This window comes from Channa argus, chromosome 22 (genome assembly GCF_033026475.1).
Source record: "Channa argus isolate prfri chromosome 22, Channa argus male v1.0, whole genome shotgun sequence".
NCBI classification, from domain to species: Eukaryota; Metazoa; Chordata; class Actinopteri; order Anabantiformes; family Channidae; genus Channa; species Channa argus.
In genome coordinates this window covers 6,607,657-6,631,854 of record NC_090218.1, presented here as the reverse complement: position 1 = coordinate 6,631,854, position 24,198 = coordinate 6,607,657, and the positions used below count along the sequence as shown (strand labels likewise).

Here is a 24,198-nt window from a genome sequence, read left to right as displayed (position 1 = left end):
GCCACTCCAGTAACTGGAGCTTAACAAAGTAAACAATTACATAAGGAAGAGTTTAACTTCAATGATCATTTAAAGCCTTTTAGACTTTATGTATTCACATTAAATGAACATAAAACACTGAATGTACATCTAGCAACACAAAAGGCATACACCCTCTTTTTTGTTACGCTGCACAGTGAGAAAATCCACACAAAACTGGCAACCCAGCTGCCAATCTAAAGTTTGCTAGTTGTTACTGTAGAATAAAAGTTGTTTTAATCACATTTTAGAAATGGAAAAGGAGCTCTTGACAAAAGAGGCACATACAAATTTACAACACCCTGCTTATTCAGGCTGATGGCAGTTACACTACTGGGACTGTACTTTTTAAACCTGTGGAAACAAATGACATTACACTATTATGATTAAATAACATTGGACATTTTTGCAGCATATATTCGTGTGATACTCATACAGACTTGGGCCTTAATTGTAAAGATAAGTGAGATACAGATAATAAAACATGTTTCATCAAAACACTGATTGGACCGACCAAATACAAAGACACAACATTATTACAGCTTATTGCCAGACAGACAGAAGAATAGTATAATAATATAGTATATAATAAGTAACATACTAATTTGTAACCTGAGATATTCAGGAAACAGATTATGTAAAATCTGAGTATTTCAGTTTTAAATTTCATGAATGACTATGTTGGCATAAAAATAAAACCAGTGGTCTCTTTAATTGGGACAGAAACAGACCGGCAAATCCTCAACAGATACACAGGGGAGGGGATGTCAACGTTAAACTTCCAGTCCAGACCAAAATATTAAATATATAATCACTATGGTTACGTTTCTACAACAAATCATCAGCACACAAAAAAGTCAGTATTACAGGCTCTCTGCAGAACTGGAGCCTCCAGACACTTGGTAACACTTCTATTCTCCACTTCTCTCCAAGATGAACTCTCGTATACAGTAATTGTTTCATTCCAGTGCCGTCAGAACTTCATATCTTACTGCCGGTCCACTTCAACAGTCTTAGATTGTACTTGGTGCAAAGCCACTTTTCTATCATACTGGCATAAATGAATCAACATAAAGAAAGCACTGTGCAAATTCTTTGGATTAGTATATCACCTCCAAGACCCGTTATGTTAAACTGCAGATATTCTCCTTGCTAATATCTAGTTACTGATCTAAAAATGAAAAACACATCTAGAAAGCAGCCAATCTAGTGACACTACCTGTCCTGCAGAGAGGCTACACAAAAAAAAGGTTCACCTACAACACACTACACAATGTATGACACTCTTAAAAGGTAAGAACTGTAAGAGCTGTAAAAGGGCGAGTTTGGTCCAGTGTTGACAAATATTAGCATCATTAATGACTTAATTCGTTCTTGCTGAAGCTGCGTATTTCTCACATTCAGCAAGCTGCTCCTCAGAACTGCTGAGCGTTAAAAAAAAAAAAACGTTCTGAAGTGTAGACCGGAGGCAGCTAGGACTGAAGGAATGAAATGATGGAGCTGATGAAATCTAAGGGTTTATCTGCGTGGATCCAGTGGCTTGCGTCAGGAATGTACTGGATGTCAGCATTTGGGAACAGCCTCTGGATTTCTGGGTAATCATCAGAGCTGGATCAGGAGTGAAAAAATGAGAACAACATTATTCCAGTTACCATCATCGCACATCACTTTGGAGGTAATGTTAAATACTTAAGCCTTTGCTTTTATACCTTTATAAATATAATTTAAAAAAAAATGCAAAAGCAAGTGACAGAAATTAACATCAAACTATGCTTATAAAAATAAACATTCATTCACATTTTATACCTGATATAAGCAGAACTTGCTCCGCCCAAAAACAGTGTAGGTCCCTCATAGACAGAGTTAAAGCTGGGGAAACTCATGATGTCATCTAGATGTGCCGATATGGCCTCCATGTTGACCCTCCAGGTGTACTGTCCGTTCTGCTCCACCAGGTTAGTGAGCAGGAACTGACGCACAGAGTGCTCCTGATAAATATAACATTTTGACTTTTTATATTTAGTGATGGATTTTATATTAAAAATGGATCACATGACAACTTGTGTGTGATGGTGGTTGATGAACATACAGAGAATTAACACCCGACTTTGCGCCAATTCAACACTTTCAGGTCACTCTTCTGTTACGCCGCCTCAAAGTTACCATTTTGCTTCAGTCCCACTGCCTGCACTGCATCAAATTTGACCATTATAGAAGCTGTTATATATGTAAAAGCTCTACAATACATATCATCTGCTTAGCAAACAGCAGTGAGACATAGTCAGAGGTTAGCTGGTGAACGAAACAAGCGTTTCTCTCTGGAGTTTTTTTAGAGACCAAAACCGGAGGAGACCTTTTAAAAAGTAAAAAAAAAATCCCTGAATTAATTAAACCCTTTGTAACAAATTCCAAATCAACATCACACCATCAAATGGCCAGAAACATGACTGCAGATGAAAGCTAATATGATCAAATCAGGGCCTGACCTTGACCATACTCCGCAGCTGATCCTCAGCCATTCGCCTGGCAGTGGAGCGTGGGATGTCACTGGAGATCTTGACCTCCTCCATGGCCTTGATGTAAGAGCGAAAGTTGGTGCGTGTGGTGGTCTGGGCTGGACTGATGTCGACCACTGCCAACCTGTCCACTAAACTAGGCTGAAGACACAGACAGATTGGGGTAAACAGAAAAAATTAAAAGAAATAAAACAAATGGGAAAAAAAACAATGACAAAATGGAAATATCATAGCTAGGTAAGCGAGAAAGGTCAGGTGACATGTCAAATTCGCAATGACATTTCTCGACAGTTTTACCTGAGTCAGAGCAGTTGTCATGGCCGTTTTCCCTCCCATGCTGTGGCCAATAAGGACGCACTTCTCAATGTGCAGCTGAGTAAGGAGGTGTTTTAAATCCCCAGTCATTGCTTCATAGGTCAGCGTGGAGCTGTGAGGGCTGTTTCCATGGTTACGGGCATCTACAGTCAGCACCTAACTGGACAAAGGACAGTTAGGACACTTGGAACGGGGGAAAGAGCCAACCCACTGGAAAAAGAAAAGTCTGCAAGTTGTTACTGTCAGCTGTATCATTTTTGGGGGGTTTCAACCAGGTTAGTGGAAGCAGAAACAAAGAAAGTGTTGTGCACATGATGTGATGGTTTATTTAGGCAAGTCAAAGACTAGATTCTCTATCATTATTTGTCCCAACAGTACAGACTGCTGAGGAGTTGTATCAAATTACAGCAACACGCTGGTTGATTGTAAGTTTCCATGACTACTTTTGTAAGTGGGCCAGTGTCACTGCTAGTGTGAGAACACACTCAAAACACAAAAACTGTTTTTGTAGGAAACAATAGTCAGATGTCACGTCTTCATCGCTGCTTTACCTTTCGGCCTGTGCGCTGCACCAAGGATTTCGCTATAGAGTGGAAGTTCGATTTGCTGCCAAAAAGACCATGGAGAAACACCAGGGGAGTGCTCTCTCCCTTCCCATCGAACACGTCATAGGTCAAGTTGACAGGGCTGGTGGGAAAAAAAAACAAACGTGCAGATTATTATTCCTTAGACAGTCACGGTACCAAATCTAAGTCATAAAACAACAAACTGATGAAACTTTTACAGAGAAGAAATTATTTGACCAGTTCTTTTTTGACCAACCTCACAAATGTACCAACAGGAGATTAAGTAATAACATTTTTGTACGAAATGTTTTGCTTCCACCTGCTGGCACAATATTAGCTAATCATACAGCTAACCAAGAGATTTATTGTTTGTTTTTTTTTAAACTTAAGATTAATGTTTTAAGTAAAAACTTGTTTCAGTCACCATTTATTCTTGTATAAGCAGTTTCTTTCTTTTAAATGAACATAAACAACAACAACATGCCAAATCAACATACAGAACATGTTCTGCTGTGGTGGCCCCTGAAGGGACAAGCCGAAAGCCATTTATTTTCTTCCAGCTAAGCACGTCTTCTCTAAAATGCTTAGTAATAGCTCTATATTAGTTTCACAAACTTTCAATGGTGAAAATTATAGAAGATCATTTATAGTAACTAGAAGATGAATGAATGAATAATTTGATCTTCCAAGCAAAGATTAAAAAAGCTGAACTGTTTTTGCTAAATAGCTGACTATTTACTGGTTATGCAGACTTCAAAGCCTCAAAAACTTTGTAAAAAGTATAAAAGATATTAAAAAGCCGTATACAAGCAATAACTGAAAGGAAATGCTGCTTCCAGATATGTCAGGCAAGCTTCAAAGCCAGTGAGCGTTAAAAACTGCAAAAGGCAAAAACATCAAAGGCAATTATGAGACGTAGATGAGGTCACTTACAGACAATTTAGAGTATATACATTTATGTTTTGTGTTTTTTTTGGACTGTCAGAGGAAACCCATGCAAGCAACGGGAGAATATACAATCTCCACACAGAAAGGGAATCAAACCAGGGACCTCCTATCTGTGAGGTGGCAGTGCTTACTATTCCTACACTGTGTGGCCCCCCTCTGAATTATAGTGGACTTAACATAAACTTAACATAAATATATTCACTAAACCTTAAGATTTCCCTTAACTACAGCACTGAATACATGCATTACTTACCAACTGGGATGGGTACCTGGGGAAAACTGTCATGTATCATGGGGGTCGCTGGGGACCCCCTAAACAGATTTTTGCCCAGAGTCACAACAGCAGGTTAGTCCGGCCGTGTGTGTAGCTGCTAGCATACGTGCAGCATAGCATATAACATTTAATTAATGCATGACATTAAGAGCGCTTCACTTAGCTACGCCAGTGGTAAACTGAGATGGGGCTAGACGTTTTCCAAAAATCTTTTTTTTTTTTTTTTTTTTTTTTGTAACTGAGAATTGGTTAAACTGCAGGGAGGTTAGACCCCATTGCTAACCAGACACCTGAATGTCATTTATGTAAAGTCTGTAAAGTTAACGCTTTATAGAGAGGCTAACATACGACACATATTACCAGCAGTGAAATAACCGTCTGCATTAAAAAGACAATGGGGCCGTCATGTCCACCATCACCAAACCACGAACCACGAACCACGCTACAGCTCATGCGGACAGAGGGCATCAGTTAGCCGGGAAGCTAGCAGGAATACCTGGATGAGCTTGCGGTCCGGACCGTTGGAGCCACCCCGCACACATCTTGCTGTCCAGAGAATAAACGAAACGACGCCCGGCCGCTCAGTAGTCCTCTCTGGACGAGGCGACAGAAAGCACTCATAGCAGCATACGCTCCGTTAGCCGGCGGTGGACAAACAGCATGTGTTGTTAAAAATTCCCGGAGTGATAACAGAGACTCGGTGAACATGCACAGCAGCGCCCCGGAGGTCGAGATTGAAGCGGGCTGTCAACAGCTGATGGTGCGTCAGGACGGCATGACGTAACACGCACTGTGCGTGCTGGCAAGGTTTCCCAGAGTTTAATCTCTCAGGTGCCGAACACTTGACTAATGGAAAACCACTCTATTTAAATGAACCAGAGACATTTGCTACTAAGAAGAACATAATAACTTCGATTGTAAGAGCAGCTGAGTGTGAGTGTGTAAGAGCAGCTGAGTGCGGGGCGTAATAACATATTAGCCTACCGTTTAAGTGGCTTATTAAGGCAGTCGTCCACGGACTGCAGAGTCAGTGGTTCGATCCCCGGTCCCGGCCATTTGTCGAAGTGCCTCTGGGCAAGACACTGAACCCCCAACACCCCGATCCCATCCCCAGCTGTGCAGTGCCGTTCCAAGCCCAGTAGAAATTGCGGAGGGTTGCGTCAGGAAGGGCATCCGACGTAAAAACTGTGCCAAATCAACATGTGGACAATGATCCGCTGTGGCGACCCTGAACTCACAGGATAAGCCGAAAGGACAGTCATATGTGGCTTATTCAATCAAAAGCCCCACATTCACAATTTTAATAACTAAAAGCAAAAAATATCCAAATAAAAAGTAACCACAGTATACCGATTAATTATGCAGTTTCAGAAAAATGTAGGCCTACTATTACCAATTGGTGTATTTTATGCGGGGTCAGTAATCCTATCTCACATCTTAATACATCACAATTAAAAAAATAATATAGATGTATATCATATTAATATATAAATCTGCAACGTAGGCCTAACTGCAGTCAAAAATGTATGTAATGTAGTATGAAGTAGTAATATTTGCCACTGAATTGCAGAGGAGAAGAGGGTATAAAATAGTAGAAAATGTAAACATTTAAGGAAAGTATGTGTACTTGTAAATGTATAAGTTAATCAGTTAATTTCCAACACTGGTGAATTAATATAGATATTTAATAAAGATATTTTGTTTGATTCGAGATTGCCTGATTGAAATAAATGTTTGTTAAAGCTCGTGTAAGCAACTTTAACAAGAAAAAACAAACAAACAACTTATTAAATGGTACACACCCTGATGATTTTATAAATGTAAGTAGGGTGTATTTAGAGCAGCACATGCTAAAGGTTAAAAAGCCCACACTCTTCTATACTGGTTCAATTTATTGAAAACTTTGTTTTTGCGTCAATGCACTGTTTAATATGTTTGGATTCTGAAGCACATTGTCACTGTCTTAGTTCTGCGGATTTGGACAATATAGAGGACGTCCAATGTAATCAAACAGCAACCAGAAATACAAATATACCCAAACAGTAGCTGTGTTTAGCCAATAGATGGTGTTGCAGTGTTACAATGTGGGCAACTCATTTTCACCTCCAATAAAATTAGCTCTTTATTGCTTTGCAGCTGCTCCCCATGACGTGCATTCAAGTAAATGCACGTCTTTTAATGTGTTCTAAGGAAATTGGAATTTTTTTTTTTCAGAATCAGTCTGGGACAACATGAAGAGACGGAAGACACAGAAATGGACTAATTAACTTTATAAGAAGCTCTCAATAATGACCGGAACAACCAAAGAAAACACTTAAGATACAAGGAAACCTATTTACAGACGATTTTCTTTCTTTCTTCTTCCAGCACTGTGCACATTTTTCTTGTTCCTATTTCAATCCCCTCCTTTCTTGTCCGCCCTCAACGTTAATCCGGTTTTGTTTGTGATCGGTAATAAGTGCAGTTAACAAACCTTGAGGGCCCAGACAATCAGGTCTCCCTTGTTGCCTTGCCAAGCATTCATTGCTACGGGAGATGACTTTCCTGGGTTAAAGAAGGCTGTGACTTGTCACTATAGTGATGGCATGAGACAGAGACCCAAGGGAGCACGTGATACAGACCCAAGGGGAAGAAGAAAAGAGAAACGGCAGATTTATTGCCATGTTTTTATACCAGTAGACATTGTGTCACAATGTCTTCCTTAAACCAATGAAAAAAACACATTTTCAGATGACAATAGTGTTGATTGCTGCAATGCTGCTCATATTTTGTCATTTCAAATAATAAGAAGCATTTTGAATTATATTACATTGTATATTTCACCTGTAAATTACCAGTGTAATAGGAATGTTCTCGCTGTGAGTCAGAAGACAGAACATTAGTAAACCTCTTGCAACTCTGTTTGTGCGTATGTGTTTAGCCAGTTAGAACCAGTTGAGTTAAACAGTAACCAATTCCTCATTGTGAGATAACAACAGAGAGTAGTTGTCTGTATGAATAATGTTTCTTTAGCTTCTGACCTGATCGTCTGTCTGTGATGTAATGGCACTCATGCAAAAATAATAACATTCCATTCAGATCTGCTGGAAAGTATTCTTCCAGCTTAACAAAAAAAATAACAGCAATATTTTTTGGTAGACGTGCTCCTTAACTTATCGTGGAGAGGGCTGTTGATGCCTCCAAAAAAACCCTGGCAGCAATGTGGAGATATTCCCATCTGAGAGTTTTTGAGTCAGATTCACCCTTGTTACCAAACAGAGAAGTCCAAACACTGTGCGACAAATACAAATATGAAACAGGCATTGCATGTGTCGCTTGCATGCCACAAACTTTGAAACTGCATCAGAGTTTGATGCCGTGACAACCTGTGAGCATGATATCCTCCCAGACACATTAACAACCTTAAAGACTGGAAAGAAAAACCAGCGGAGCTTAAAAGGTAATAAAAATCAACAGAAACCCTGTAATGTGTAAACCCACAACTGTGTTTCATACAAAATGTGCAGTCATAGTATAATTAAAAATCCCTTTTTTAGACAATATGTTTTCACACTAATACTATGCAGCAGAAAGCATGTAAAAAAAAACTTGGCAAGTCACAAAATGTTGACACTGGACATATCAGAGATAGAGTTCACTGGAAGAATAATTGTCAACTTAAAATATGTCTAACTTCCGCATATTTACAATACAAGACACCTAAACTTAAAGAGGGTATCATCAGGGGACCGAATGATTGTTCACAGAGAGAAATGTTTATTAAGTTTAAGAGGTAAAAGACAGATCACAGTGATGTTTTACGGTGAGCAGCAAAAGACGGAGAGCAGTTCACTCAGAGTGGGTCAATCAGATTGACAGGGTTAACAGGTTATCGGTGCCTTTTAACTACTTAGCTCAACAGCTGAATTCGCACAAAAGGAAATGACTCTATGCAAATCAACCTTACAGAATATACATACAGGTGAACACACAGTAATCAGGAATCTTATTAGCAAGTCTCTGAGACTACTCATGTGTTTCCTGGGACACCTTCCCAACGAAGCTCTGGTCCTAAAACAGTGCAGACCAAAGATCTGTTGTGGTGGGAAAGCAGAGTGCAAAAATGCATTTGGAACAGGCGTTTTGCATTTGGAAGAAAATTTCTCTCACAATACAACAATCCAGAAACCTCTTTATGATTTAAGATAGACGTATAGATTATTGATACTCTGTTGTTTCTTATCGTCTTTAATGTTTTATAAAATGAATTTCATGACCATTGTGGAGTCATAATCTTTGTATTTGCCCTTTAAAATCAAAATATACACATGAAGAAAGAAAGGTCGTAAAATTTCCAGGAAAGCTCTCTCTCCGACAGGATTTGTTTAGATTGATACTAAAGCAGAATTAGACTTCATGTTTATCTACATATAACACAAATAATGATACCAAAAATATTTTCATCCAATTAGTTAGTTACAATTTGTCATAATTAGTCTCCAATTTTTCTGTACTTACAGATATAAATAGTGTGATCTCTCATTTGGACATAACCACTGCCCGGAGCTCCCTGATAAGAGCAGCAGAATTATCTGGTTACTGATAATACTGAAGAAAGGAATGTTCCCTTTGCAGAAACGACATTATCAGATGTCAAAAAGGAGAAGTCAGTGGACAACTACTTCTTGACTGAAAACACTTTATGCTGTAGACACAAGAGGAAAAGACAGAATAGCAGTCCTAGATAAACAGAAATACACAGCACATGTACCATGTCCCAAGCAAATTGACTCAGATGCATGGACCAAGGCAGAGCTGTGCACATTTAAAATGACAGAATACAACATTTAATGAGAATTTATTAATGTGTTTAAACTTTTCTCAGTACCATTAAAATAGTTATCCTGCTAGAGATTTTGACTGTGGTGATGGTAATTTAGGTTCTGGACTCTCAGATGTATCAGTTAGAAGTCTTTTATGGGATTTTTGGACAATACCAAAAATATGGAGAATGATCTGGCCTTATCTGGTAAATCACGTCGGCAACAGAACGCTAACAAAACTCTGTTTACATTTTTTTCTTTCGATAATTAATTCAGTAAGAAAATAACCCACCACAAAATAAGATATTTTAACTTGCTGAACATCTTCATTTATGTCTGTTGCAACCAAAATTGACTAATAAGATATTTTCTCAGTGTTGTAGGCTTTATATGATTGATATTATATCAGAAACTGATTTATTGACTCACTCAAGTGTTTGCAACAGATAATGTATCTTCTTTACACAATTTTACATTCCACCAGTCAAGGAGGTAAAAAACAAAACAGCGATAACCTGGGATTATTTTTGTATCTCTATCAGGAACCAAGTGAACTTTGCTTTTTGGTCATCGTATTGTTTGTAAGAAATCTGCTAATCGGTCAGCTTCACTTGTTCCTCCTGGAAAGAGAAGCTGACATTTAAATGATTGTCATCAAAGTTCATTGTCTCTAATAAAATAGTCTCCTAATTGACTGTATAGCCATGGATCAGTGCTTTGACCTTCTGTTTTTTTTTTTTTTCCCCTGTTATGATGCTCCGGTTCTCACTTTGTGCACTTCCCAGTAATTTACACCAGCTGCAACTTTTGTATAGAAATAAATCTGGTGTAAAAAAATAAGCCCGTTTACAATAAAAAAGCAGATAAATAATTTCCTATATGCTTACAACAATAGCTGTATGCTGTGCTAACCATTTAAGGTAGGCACACACTTAACAACTGTAAAGCTGGTTGTAAATTGTGATTTGGTTTGCAATGACTCGGATCTAGACAGACCTACAGTAACTGCAGCTTTACTGACTTAAAAGACTGGTCTGGAACAACTGGGAGTTCTGGCGATAGATAGAAACACCACCCAAATTTCACGAAAGCTGGAAATTCTCCTATGTTCTTTCTTTCTTTATTTATGTATTTGTTTTGGCACAAGAACATATGAGCATCAGGTGTTTTGCCATATCCAATGTGTGAGAGACTGGAAATCTGTGATAGTTGGTGGAAACAGTGTTTATTTGTACACTTTACCTCCTTCTACCAGATTTACTAGTGAACCACATATGAGGGAGTAGAAAAAGAATCAGTGACTGATAATGAGTGAATTCTATAATCACTTTAAACCTCACCCAGTGATTAATATCTACACTATTTGTTTATTTTACGTGGAAAAAAATATAAGGGACATATTGTAAGTGAATTTGCTGTTTCAGAAATTATTTATAAATTTAAACTCAGTTGTCAGTTTATTAGGTACCAAGTCAGTACCACCAGTACCATGTGTCCACTTCTATGCCAATAAGAGTATTAACATTTATAAAATGCCTTGAAAAGCCCCTTTATCTGAATAGATAAGGCTTTGAAAATGGAGACTTTGCAATTAATTACAATTAAACAGTTTAGTCAATCGACAGACCTAGTATATACAGTATATATACCCTTTAGGTCCAGCCATTTTAAAATATTTTTGAATTAAATAAATTTTCCCCTTCGGGATCCATAAAGACTTAACTTATCTGCAAAGTAACTAGTGACAAAAGCTGGATAAATGTAGTGCTTAAAATATTAAATAATATCTCCATAATCCAAACAAGCCGTTTCTGTGTTTCCACTTAAAGTTTTTTTGTTTCTTTTAGAGTTTTTTTGACTCTACTGTAACTTAACACTAGCTCGACAATGAGCACGTTTAAATATTAAACGTTTTCTGAGTGTACTCAACTCTAGTCTTTATTTTAACTATTAACTTACTCATGACATGCAACTGGAGCTGCTGAGATGACATAGTGTTTGTGTCTTTTTCCTTCCATTATTCTATCACATAGCCAATAGGCAAACATTCTTCCTCCAGCAGAAGCTGCCACACCTAGGCATTATGGCTACATTTGTACATGAATTTACCTCAGCTCTACCACTGGCTGAACAAATAAAACTCACAGCCTAGGCCATTGTCAAACCTGTTAAACTATTTGATTTGGACTGATCCTTGTTGGTTTTGCACAGACTTTGTGATGTTTTCTGATCTAGAAACTATTTTTCATGAGTAAAGAAGAAGAATGAAAAAAAAAACATTCTTAATATAACTTTTATTGAAATCTTCAACACATTTATAATTATAAAGCACTACCAAAATATAATTTTACATTTTGTTATATGATTCAGTTCTCAGAACAAAGTAAAAAAAAATTAAATTAAGCACAAGTGTTTTTGAAACAAATGAAGATAAATTAGTACAATGTTTCGCTTATACACAAAAAGCACATCCTGTTTATCTAGCAACAGATGTCCTATAATAGCCTAGGTCAGATGTCCTGAGGGTGTTTCCCATGGACACTGAGTAGGTTCTTTGTTTGATGTAAAGAGGACTTTACAGGCTAAATCTCAAATTACAGAAAAAGATACAAACTACATAAAATAAATCTGTCTAGATATAGATGTAAAGGGGAATATGTGATCTTAAAATACATTTTATTACAGAAATATAAAATAAACTTAAAATAGAAATAGAAGAGTCACACCTCAGGTGTCAACTGAAACTGCCCTTTCTGCTTCCTCAAACAGTGAAACTGCAAGGTGGACCATAATATTGTTGCCCATGGCCATATCATGGAACCATCTTTAGTTTCAGTGTCAGAAGCTCTCCTAAGCAAATATTACATGCAAAACACACACACACACACACACACACACACACACACACACACACACAAAGCCATGCACGCATATGCTCACATCAACCAACCAAATCCATGTAAAATGAGAGCTGGCTCTTCCTTGTCATTGTCACTGAAATGACATGCAGCATTTTACCTGGAGTTTCAGTGAAACACAATATGTGACGGACAACAGTGGCATTACACAGCCGGACACACAAGTAGCAGGGGATTTTAAATTCACATAACATCACAGATAGACAAGATACAGACAGAAGCAACATTTTTAACATTTTGGAAAAGTAGAGTGATGTTTTATGGGCTATCATTTCAACCAAAGGCAAAATAGAAAGATCAATATTTGTACACACATCTTCATCTCGGAGTCTTTTTGTGGGATTCCCCCTGGTTGCAGACAACACAAAACAACTCACACATAAAATCACTCATGTGCAGCAAACATTTTACTTTTATCCTACTTTCCAGATCAAAGTGCCTGATCCTTGTACCTGAGGAGCTCAAACATAGTCTTTCCTGTCGTAACCTCCACCTGCGCTGACGCTGCGAGGGGCAGAGTACGCCATCCTTGGTGGCTTGTATTTCTTCTCTTTTGGCGGGCAGCTGGTGCACAGCAACCCTCCACCAATAATGAGCAGGGTGGCCGCTCCAAAGCCAATGTAGAGTGAAGCGCCTATCTCTCTCCTCTGTGCGTCTGTCAGGAGGGGGTTGTAGAAATCCCTTATGATGACGCTGGTGGTCCAGGAGACGGGGATCAGGACCAAAAGGCCGGCAAGGATGAAGAATATTCCAGCGATGATCATCACTTTAGCCTTGGATGGCTCATCTTCGATGCAGTTGGTGCATTTGGCGCCGACAATGGAAATCATGACCCCCATCAGTGCCATTATGATGGAGACGATGGTCAACGCTCTGGCAGCCTGCAGCTCCGGAGGCAAAGCCAGCATCGAGTCGTAGACCTTGCACTGCATCTGGCCTGTGCTCTGGATGACACAGTTCATCCACAAACCTTCCCAAATGATCTGAGCTGTGACGATGTTGGCTCCGATGAAGGCCGACACCTTCCACATTGGCAAGGCACACGTCACAATTCCAATGATAAATCCAACAACGCCAAGGGCAATGCCCAGAATCTCCATGCCCATCGACATGACAGAATGAGGCTTAAACTGTGAGTCCACAGCCAAACAAACAAAAGATTGGAGTAAAAAGTCTTTGGTTCTAGTGCACAGGTGTCAGTGAATACTGTGAGCACCTGTAAGAGGGTGTGAGAGCAGCTAAGAGATGCTGCTATGGAAACAAAAGATCTTTTATACCCAAGGGGAGACAAGGAGGAGTTCTATGGTGTTGATGTCAGTGGGAGGCCGTTTTGACATACAAAAAAAAAAAAAAGAAACAGGGTGTGTGAGCAGTGATGTGATGGAGGGAGGGTGTGTCTTTGCGTCAGGTGGTTGTTGGGGGATAGTCACTGGTAAGATGTCTGCCTCCTGACCTCCAAGAAAAATCTACATCTCAGAAATGTCCTTTTCCTGTAACTGATGTGGGTGATTAAACTGTGAAAAGAAATAAATTCAACATGTAAAATAAATGAGGCTTTTGAAAGACGTGATCAGATAAAGAACTGATCCTCTAACTTAAAAGGAAATATTGTGTTTTATGTAATATAAGTGAAAAACCAGCTTATACTGTATGTAGTTCCTTAAACATAAAGTCTTGACTATGCAACCACTCTGGGGTGGGTTCAGGTCTCTGGCCACTCATGCAGAAGGATTTGTTGTGAGAGCAACACAAGCACTCAGGTCCTCTTTCTTACAATTGTGTTGGTTTCAGCAACAGTCGGAACAACAATCCCAACGTCTCCTGAAAACCGGAATAACTGCACCCAGAGTAAATATGAGCACAGAGAAAACATAGTGCTGTAAACACACAGCCAGTATCAGTTAGACTCATTACTCTGGCTAAACAATTTCTGATTTATAATGACACCAGATAAAAGGAATTTAGTGGAATTAAAAAAGAGTCTCCGTTGAGTTTAATGGCTCTTGTAGTTTCAGTTACATAGTTTGTGAAGATTAATTACCAATTAAGCCAGAAAATGATTATTTGTCTCGTCTTTTTAAAACTAAAGATGCAAGATAAGTGCAGTAAAACCTCCAGTGGCATATCTTTAAATCATACTATAAACTTAAAGTAAGTGTCGATGAGTTAAATTTGAGTCAAGACACATATAGTAACTGTGTCATGAATTAAGATTATTGTTAAGACTCTATATCCCAAAAAGCCTATTATTGAAGAGAAAAGCATATTCTTAAAACAGAATATACATTCCATTGTACATTGTACATTCCTTGTCCATTCAGTCTGACCAACTGTGGACTAGTTAGGAATTAAGGAAAATTTCACAATGTTTCTTGTAACAACAGTCAAGTTCCCATATGAGCACTGAAACAAGTTTCTCTTGCTGTGATCATTCTCGGTGTTTATACTGACCAATAAAGGTCTGAGGATCTTGCCAAAAGTTAGAACCAAGAGTTTGCTTTTTGGTACAAAACGTCCTCTTTGTGTTGCTTTGTTGAACTGCAGAGGAGAAATATTAACACGAAGGAGGATCTTTATACTAACAATATCCTGATTTGTCCAACTTCTCCATCTGGAGCCTCAGAAAAACCTTTTAAATCATTATTGTTATTATTTTGTTGCACAGAAAGTGCTTGTGCTGCAAAATAGGCCCTCCAAAACTGCCTCTAACATACGTTTTTGGTAAGAGGAAGAAGACCACACAAGCAAGGTGAAAGGTTTCGGAAAACTCACCTCCAAGCACATATATCTTATGTACTACTAAGGGCTTCTCATAAATCGTCACCTATCGGTTTAAATTACAGGCTAATCCAATGTTTTGGTCATGCACAGAAACCCATGTTGCTAAATTATCTTTACATTAATCCAAAATAGGTTTTACAAAGATATAAAAACATTAACACCAACACAAGAGAAGTTTGTTTATCATGTCATCAAAGAGCATCTTCATCAGTTTGACGTGTTTGTGTCACAACATTAACTGATGCATATCATCGTGTGACAGTGCAGCATGAGATGGCAACTGGTTGTCAAAACTTTATTATCTTATTGGAATAATGTATGCAATACAAACCCCGAATAAGATTAAATTAAATGAGTGTGTCATCAGTGGTGGAAAGTTGCTAAATAGATTCTGAACTACATCCATTTTCTGTTGTTTTGTATTTCTGTAATATATTTACTATGACCTATCTTGCGGCTACATTTCAGAAACACTGAACTACATTCAAGACAACCACACTGTGCACATTCACTTAAATAATACAAAATCAACTGATTGAAACAGTAGGTAAAGATGTGAATCATAACCTACCCAGCAGTAAACTGATCTTTACCACCTTCAATGTGATCTTCATTTTAGTTCACATGAATGCACAACTATAAACTGATAAAATATAAAATAAAAGATTGGAAAAGAAAAAACTGCAAGTATAGTTTAAATCTATGTTTTTGTATTTTTAAAGCAGAATCAACAGCCTGCTCCACCAGAGAATAAAACACGAAGGGAAAATTTGACTATTCAAAACAGTAAAAAGTTAGTATCTCTAGTTCAGACACCAGACAGGAGGGACTTTTCTCTGCCATTGAATCCGATGAGTGCAGCAGTTTCTAATGCTATAGTATATGAAAATTAACATCTGTCACGTGCTACTCTGACGTACAGATGTCTCTACTCAGTACATCATGTACAGTGTTTGTCCCTTCAACACTTATTTCTTCATGCTGTTACAATAAAATTATGTTAACGTGTAAATAACCTATTACAGTAATATCAAAGACATATTAAATTCTATGTACTGTTAGTATTCTGCTTTATCATACATGCATTTTGTCTCAGGCCAAATATTTAAACATTTAACTATCTTAGTGATGATTAAGTGGAGCCCAAATAAAAATTCACTGCAAAACATTTATTTATAAGATATTTAAATAATTTCCCAAGATTTACAAACAAAACATTTGCAATCATAAAGTCTGAGGCCTTATATATTTTAATAAAACAAAACACTAATACAACAAACAATATGCAAAATTTTACCTTTGTAGAAAATATTTAAACACAGGAACATAAAACATTGTGAACTGTGACAGAGAAAGGAAATAAATCACTAAAATCCTATTATCCAACTGTTGATTTTACATAACTTCTGCTTTTGTTTTTTACACTCCATTATGCCATTCTGACCTCGCGTTGGGTCTCAGAGTAAGAGCTATTTGGCTCAACTCTATCATATTTTACATCTGTTTCAGTCTGTCTGGAAGAATATCAAGAAAAACATTAGTGTGGAGATGAGAAAAAAAAACCATCATATGACAGTGTTTATATTTGTTTTACAACAGTCGAGACTTTGAAGAATAAGTGTGAGAAGGAGGAATATCCACAATGGATCCAAATGTTATGAGCACAAATAAATATATTAAATATTTTGCTCTGAGACACAAACTTTCTTTGCTAAACAATAATCCACATTCTTTTTGCATTGCTAAAGTAGATCATGCTTAAGACCAAGGGCTATTTGTAAACAACATCATATCGACAACTGCAGAGTATCAGTATCAAAGTATGTGAAAATACAGTATCTACGTACGTTTGTGATCCCAAATATCCTCTAAAACTCAAAACACCTGGTCAGGCTGTTTTCACTCTTAATCACTGAACATCTTGTTCAAGTTAAGCCACATGTGATTATTACTTAGCAACATTTTCATATGCATGTCCTGCAAATATACAAATAAGCCGGATCCATGTGAAAATTATTATAATCATCATCCTCTTCCCTCACACATAGTCTTTCCTGTTGTAGGAGCTTTGGCCCATGGACCTTGGTGCGGCAGAGTATGCTATACGGCTCTGGGGGTTTATGCTGTATCTCACTGGTTTCTCTTCCTTTGGAGGGCAACTGCAACAGAGAATGCACCCTCCAATCAACAGCAGGGCCGCGGCAGCCCAACCCAAATACAGCGCAGCACCTATCTCCATCTTCTGTCCGGAGAGTACGACTGGACTGTAGAACTCAACCACAATGGTGTTTGCTGACCAGGAAATGGGGACAAGCTGGCAAAGAGATGATGTGATGAATGTCCCCCCAGAAGCAGCCATTACCCTGGCTTTAGTGCTTTCATCCTCGATGCAGTTGGTGCACTTTGCTCCCACCATGGCAATGAGCAGAGCCACCAGCCCCACAATGATAGAGACGACAGTGAGCGCTCTGGCAACCTGCAGGTCTTGAGGTAAAGCCAGCATGGAGTCGTAGACCTTACACTGCATTTGCCCCGTGCTCTGGAAAACACAGTTCATCCACAGGCCCTCCCAGTACACCTGAGCTGTGACAATGTTGGCGCCAATAAAGGCGGAGACCCTCCACATTGGCAGAGCACAGCTGATCACACTCAGCACCCACCCGAGCACTGACAAGGTGATGCCGGTCAATTCAAGTCCAAAAGACGCCATTGTTCACCCAAACAGATGTTCCTTCCTGTGGATCAGAAACTGCTCTTTTGGTCCTTGCTCTTGGTTCCTCTGTATAAATGTTTCTCCTACAGTTGTCTTTGCTTTTCTTCTTTAATTTCTTAAAGCAACAATATGGGAGCCTTCCTCAATGTGCCCTCCTCCTTGCCAAATGTTTTCTCGTTCAGGTATGCCTTCTCCTTAAGCTGCTGTACCTGCTGCTGAATCCAAAAATTGGTCACAGTGCGCTGCAAGTACGTGCCCAGTCAGTTTTTCTGTGTTCTGCTGCTCTTGAGGAGTCTATGACCTTTATCTGTGTAATGTTTTATTATTTAGTAGCACGCCCCCCCTAAGAAATGACATCATTTGCCAAACTAACCCAATCAGGTGCGCGTGGGACATTGGCCTCATTTGCTGCCAGGGCGTGTTGGTAAGCGTTTTGCGCTTTCAAATGAAGGGGGTTTTTATGGTTTACCTTTAGCCCATGGTAGCTTGGGGTGTGTCTACTTTATTGCTGTAGGTAATGAGTGACCAGGGCAAAGCTTGTTATGTGGTTGATGGGTGACCACATAAGGCTGCAATGCACATTCAAACTTGAATAGATATGTGATGTGCCTGTGAGGGAGTGTGTATGTTTGCATATGGTGGAAGGATGTTTGCGAGATACAGTGAATGATAAAAAAAAAAAAAAAAACAGGATTTCAGCATTTATTTTGTTAATTTTTTCCTGTCAGTTTTGTTTTGTGTCACGTTTATTGCCCTGATCAAACATGATCCAGTTTTTATAACAGACATAGATACCATGTCCACTGTGTCAGACAGTCCATGATTGATTGTAGAGTGAAATCCAAGTTAATGACAAACTAGACTACCAAGAATATATTTTAGTAACACACACTTTCTGTGAAACAACCTTTAGGATAGCTTTAGAGTGCAAACTACTTGAAGATTTCACCATCAACAGTCTGATAACCACATAAAAGATGAACTGAAACACAATGTTCTTTGAAGAGACCTAAGCTAACAACATTTTTCACAGAAGTTTTTAGCAAACATTACACAAACCACTGGATAGAGTGTGTTTGTCTTCACCTGGGGATTAAACCACATATAGTAGGTATTATGGGAGCACAGCACCATTCAAAGTAGCCCACAGTGTCCATGTTCATTGTAATGAAGCTGAAGCATTTCTTCCTCCCTGGCAGACAACCAAATGTAACAAAAAAATAAATCTTCCAACCACAGTGTAAGGTAAGAAATATCATGCTGGATCATTATTTGGCACATGATGATCTTTGATACTTCCTCTCGAACCCCGGATACAGTTTCTCTCAAGTTCTACATTACCTTTGGAAATGTATAGAATATTTTGTTTTGTTGTTTAGAGCTGACTGTTTGTGTGGTTTATATCTACTCAGACGTGTATAACTATCCATGATTTATTTAGGTCATCAATGCAGTAGCATTATCACAGACGACACACTTTTATATTGTATATGCGGACACACACACTTTAATATAGGTCAAACATATCTGCTAAACAATGGCCAACACGATAAGATAAAGCCTGATAAAAAGCAATTAATAGAGATTATGTTGTATTATTAAATAAACAATTTCCCAGCCATTGTAATCTTAGTGGACAATCACTACTATCAAATTTGGTTTACGTGCTTAAACAGGAAGTTTACGAACAGCACTAGAAACTGCAGTATCATAAAGTGACAAAGCCCAGATACTGTGCATTGTGTAAAGGCAAACAGTTCTTTATTTGCACACAGAGAGGGTGGTGCTCATTTAGACTCACATTTCTGCCCACTTAGAAATTCTCCATTACTCCTGGGGGAATTGTTCAGGTTTTTACCTGCTAAATGCTCCAATGTGTTCACCAGTTAATTAATAACTGTCTGCTGTTTGGTATTAGGCAGGTTTTGTACAACAGGTCTATTACAGCTCTAGGAACTGACAGTTGCAAGGAAGGAGTCCGACTGGCAAAGTAAATCTTGAGTGCGCTGATGCAGTGCAGGCAACCCCCAACCTACACCTGTAGGTCATATATTATTATGTTTCTACTACCACTCTATGTTTTTTTTTGTTAGTTTCCGTAACGCTTTAGATAACAGCCCCCAACGTACTTTGGCCTTGATCAAAGCTTCTCAGTATCAGGACATTAGCCTCTTTCAGCAAAATAATGAACACTGAAAAAATGGTTTAAGAATGATTTGAGGAACACAACAACAAGTTTGCGGTGTTGACTTGGCCTCCAAAATGTTTCAATCTTAATTTTATTCTGTGGGATGTGCTTAAAAAACAAGTCTGATCCATGGAGGCCCCACCTCGCAACTTACAGGACTTTAAGGACCTGCTAATGACATGGTGGTAGATACCACAGCATACCTTCAGTGACCTAGTAGAGTCCATGCTTCAATGGGTCAGGGCTGTTTGGGCAGCTAAAGGGGGACCCACTGGTGTCATCGCTCTTTAAGTACAGAGTCCCTGTGAACTACTGAACTAGTTAGCTCAGTGGTTAACACCACTGACTTTGATCAGTTGGCCCCAAGTGATGATGTGCTTAGTGAATACCTCAGAAACCAGGAAGAGCAGGAATCCTCATCGAAGGACAAACCCCTGCACAATAAGTTCCACCACCAGACAGAAGAAAGGGCTGATATCAAAAAATTCTACCAGTGGCTGGACAAAGCTGGACTGAGAGACAACACAGAGGCACTAATCATAGCAACACATGAGCAGGCTTTAAGTACAAAATCAATAGAGGCCAGGGTCTTCCATATCAGTTAGGACTCCGGGTGCAGACTGTGCAAAGATGCCTCTGAAATGGGACACACCTCCAAAAGTGGTTGAGAATGACCAAGCTTAGATACTCTGGGACTTCCAGATAAATACTGACAAACTGGTAATGGCCAACCACCAAGACATATTAGTGTAAGACAAACAGAAGAACAAGGCCATAGTGATAGATTGCAACTTTAGGAAGAAGAAGCGGGAGAAGCTTGAGAAATACCCAGGGCTGAAAGAAGAAGACACAAGTCGTCCCCGTCATAATAGGAACACTGGGGGCTATGACCCTGAAGTAGGGGCGATCTTATTTCCACTCTTCAGTTACAACAAGAGGAGGAAATGTCCAAATCAGCTACCAATAAGGTACTAATAAATACTTAATCAGCTATATGATCAGCTTGTTGATTAGAGTCTGTCACATAGTACGACACTTAAAGTGCAAAATCAAGGTCAGCAAAAAGGATCAAGCTCACTTCCGTTAAATGAATGACAAGTCAACAATGTAATTATTGTTTAATTTTTTGACATCTCCATGTTGTTGGTCACTAGACCCACCAGTAAAATCATGAGCAAAGAGCGCAAGAACAAGATCAGTTTGAATAAAATAGACATTTTGGCAATGATCCAGTCGGGAAATAGTCGGGATAATGAATTGTAAAGTTTACCACCTTCACAGGAGAGAGCCTGAATAACCTGCTAAACAACTTCATTCTCATGTTGCTCTACCAGCGCTTTGCTTTTTAATATTGCAGCATCTCCACAGATATTTTTCCATTATGTGTATGTACAGTATGTGCACTTAGAGGACAGGTGATAAATGAGTTTTAGTTAGCAGAAGGATTATCCACTTCCTTGTTTGCCTATGTGTGCTGGTGGATTTGTGAGTTCTACCTCCTCTACAGTGGAAGAAGAAAAAAGATACAAATGGCATATCAACATTTTGGGGATAGTATGTCAGAGGACATCTTGCATGAACAAAAGATTTATCTATTTTGATAACTGCCAATAAAAATTTAGATAACAAATATGCATAAATTTAATTACTGCCAGAGCGTTGATCTCAGTGCCAAAACGTATGAGGGAAGATATTGATATTATACTCATTTCAAAGCTGTAAAAATCTGAAGTCCAAAAGTACTAAAGTACAAATCCAAAATGACATTAAAATGTACACAATGAGATGCATATATACGATATCATACAGAGCCTTTTTCTGTCAAATATTATGTTTTCTTGTCAACATAATATTTGCTCTACATTCAGCTAGTGAGCAAGTTCCTTCATCATAAATTAAAATTATTATTTTATTAATTTATCAGGGGAGATACAATCTTTTTTATGGATATAATTGTCATTGTTTTAACATAACCTTTTTGACTCAAACTGAGTCACGAGTAATATAATTCGATTTTTTGAGTAAAGAGCCAAGTGCTGCTGAATATGCATTATTATGTTGGGGTTTGCTTGCCCTTGCACATTAAAATAGCATGTAAGGGGAAGCAAACTCAACTCCAAGCCTAACAAATTACACTGCGCTGTTCCTTCCCACTTTTGTTCCTTCAATATCAGAAGTAACAAAAGTGGTCAAGGAGTATATAAAAAAGTTTCCCCAATAAATTAATTAAAATGAACTTTAATCAATTTCTGATTGAGTAACATTTGTAGCAGCTGAATATAAATCAAATATTATGTTGATGAAAAAAAATATGTGTTTTACTGTTTTTGCCATTTCAAAATGCAATCATCAAACTTTTGCACCCAAATGTAACCCTACCAGGGGGGCACCAACCCCTTCCTTCACACCCTTCAGATTTTGACCCTGCTTCAGTGCGATATTGCTACTTTTACTGAAGTAAATTATTACAATATGTCTTTGGCCACTGGACTGACTTGGGGAGGACTTACAGTTCTGTGAAGTCTACCCTAGAGTTTGACCCTGGATGCATCCAGAATCGACTGACACATGAACACAGTTTTCTATTGAGGAAAATCCTAAGTCACTATGTATCACTCAGAAACAGACACCAGTCTTTCATTTCAAACTGCTGTTGACAGATTTATACACTAACAACTGCAGTTCAAAGCTCTTTGAACATTGCGTGATAGCAGACCATCATAACCGGCTATGCATCCTGATTTATCATTATGGAAAGTAGGTTGTGTGTTAAATCTCCAGATCATGAGCATACCCTGACCCCAACCCTAACCTTAATGTCACCCTAAATTTAAGTCTTCTTAACCATTAAACAGCCTTTTGAAGTTGTGACATACACACAAATGAACATACTCACACATTTAAGTAGAAACTGCTGCCTCCCTTTGGACACAGTGGAGAATAACAGAGTAAAATGACGCCTCAGAGAATTTTTTTGCTTTTATGTCAGGGTTGCGACATTTAGTATTTTCAAACCAGCCCTGTAAAGCAAGTCGTATGTCATGTGACTTGTACATACTCCCCTTGACTCCCCTTTGTTGTCATTTTCCACTCCTCCCACGCTAAATTCACATAAATATCTTACTTACTTTGAGTACAAGCTCTTACCTGTGAACAAAACAATAAGCCATCAGTGTGATACACAGAACACACACAGACTGAACCTTTCAAAGCTGACCTCAGACTTTATTTTAGATTTTAATCCTGCTTTTAGTTTTGAAGAAATTTTCTTTTATTTCAATATTACTTAAGGCACATGTGCACCTTTTTGCTGACTTCAGTGAAGTCCAGTTTAACTTTGTGAAATCAGGTCAGTGTATCTGATTTTCACTTGAAACCAGTACAGAGGACTACAAAGATTAATATACGAGTAAATCTCATTGGTATCAAGTTGAACCCAAAAACAAATGATATAAACACAACATCATAAAGCAGTTAGCTCACTAATAACAGGGAAACTATGATTCACGTAGAGGTAAAGGTACATTCTTGCTGTTATCTGAAACATGTTTTTCCCGTATTTAAATTTGTGCCATCCTCTGGTCTCAGGTGTGCAACTATAAGCTTGCAAGTACATATTCAGTTACACATAATGGGGGCCTGGTGGCTCAGTGGTAGAGACTAGGGCTGGGACGCAGCAGGTTCAAATCCCAACCCTGGTGCTGGTCCCAAGCCTGGACAAAACGAGAGGGTTGCAGCAGGAAGGACATCCAGCATAAAAACATGTGCACAATATCGGGTCATGAAATAATGTTTCCGCCCACAGCAAATAAAACATAATTAGCATTTTAATAGTCATGTTTAGGTGCTCAAGGTTAGCTTCAAGGATTGTACTTTTAGTTAATAATTACAACGTCAAGTGACTTGGTAAACAAGCAAAATGCAAACCTCATTAATATTTATTGGAAACTTTGATCCCCGCCTAACTTTAACTGAAGTGTTTTAGTTGATTGAACTCGGTCCATGTCCAGGACTAGCTACCTGTAATGCAGTACAGATTAATATTCACATTTTGCTCACAGTGTATTTCCAGACAGAGGCAGTTTCTAAAAAAACTTCAATTCTGTTTCTAGGAATGTGTCACACAGTTTGAGGAGTTGTAATACAATGACATCACTGA

The 24,198-nt window shown here is 38.5% G+C and overlaps 2 protein-coding genes across 3 annotated transcripts; both read right to left on the bottom strand.

Annotated features, from left to right (window-relative positions):
* Positions 1-1,354: 1,354 nt before the first annotated feature.
* abhd11 (abhydrolase domain containing 11) lies at positions 1,355-5,514 on the bottom strand. The gene is made up of 6 exons (XM_067492401.1): positions 5,134-5,514; positions 3,401-3,536; positions 2,832-3,005; positions 2,505-2,675; positions 1,825-2,006; positions 1,355-1,626 (listed from the first exon to the last, which is right to left on the bottom strand). Exons 1-6 carry the CDS (start codon positions 5,343-5,345, stop codon positions 1,491-1,493), a joined length of 1,011 nt encoding a protein of 336 aa, XP_067348502.1. The 5' UTR covers positions 5,346-5,514; the 3' UTR covers positions 1,355-1,490.
* A 6,200-nt stretch (positions 5,515-11,714) lies between these two features.
* On the bottom strand, positions 11,715-23,026 carry LOC137108043 (claudin-3-like). 2 transcript variants are annotated; one of them, XM_067492318.1, is made up of 2 exons: positions 22,936-23,026; positions 11,715-13,871 (listed from the first exon to the last, which is right to left on the bottom strand). In XM_067492318.1, the coding sequence occupies exon 2, from the start codon at positions 13,467-13,469 to the stop codon at positions 12,819-12,821; it is 651 nt and encodes a 216-aa protein (XP_067348419.1). In that variant the 5' UTR covers positions 13,470-13,871; positions 22,936-23,026; the 3' UTR covers positions 11,715-12,818. The 2 variants fall into 2 exon arrangements, with proteins under 2 accessions (XP_067348419.1, XP_067348420.1); XM_067492319.1 differs by lacking the exon at positions 22,936-23,026 and adding an exon at positions 17,366-18,167 and having other exon boundaries at positions 11,715-13,481.
* Between the last annotated feature and the right edge of the window lie 1,172 nt (positions 23,027-24,198).

What these genes read in the sequence shown, in the direction of transcription:
- abhd11 (XM_067492401.1), bottom strand. Translation starts at nt 5,345, where the DNA reads ATGTTCACCGAGTCTCTGTTATCACTCCGGGAATTTTTAACAACACAT. An exon ending in CGGACCGCAAGCTCATCCAG is followed by an intron (nt 3,537 to 5,133) that starts GTATTCCTGCTA and finishes TTTTCCCACCAG; the next exon opens with CCCTGTCAACTTGACCTATG. An exon ending in TGCAGCGCACAGGCCGAAAG is followed by an intron (nt 3,006 to 3,400) that starts GTAAAGCAGCGA and finishes TTGTCCAGTTAG; the next exon opens with GTGCTGACTGTAGATGCCCG.
- LOC137108043 (XM_067492319.1), bottom strand. Translation starts at nt 17,848, where the DNA reads ATGGCGTCTTTTGGACTTGAATTGACCGGCATCACCTTGTCAGTGCTC. An exon ending in GACAGAAGATGGAGATAGGT is followed by an intron (nt 13,482 to 17,365) that starts GCTGCGCTGTAT and finishes TCACAGTTTAAG; the next exon opens with CCTCATTCTGTCATGTCGAT.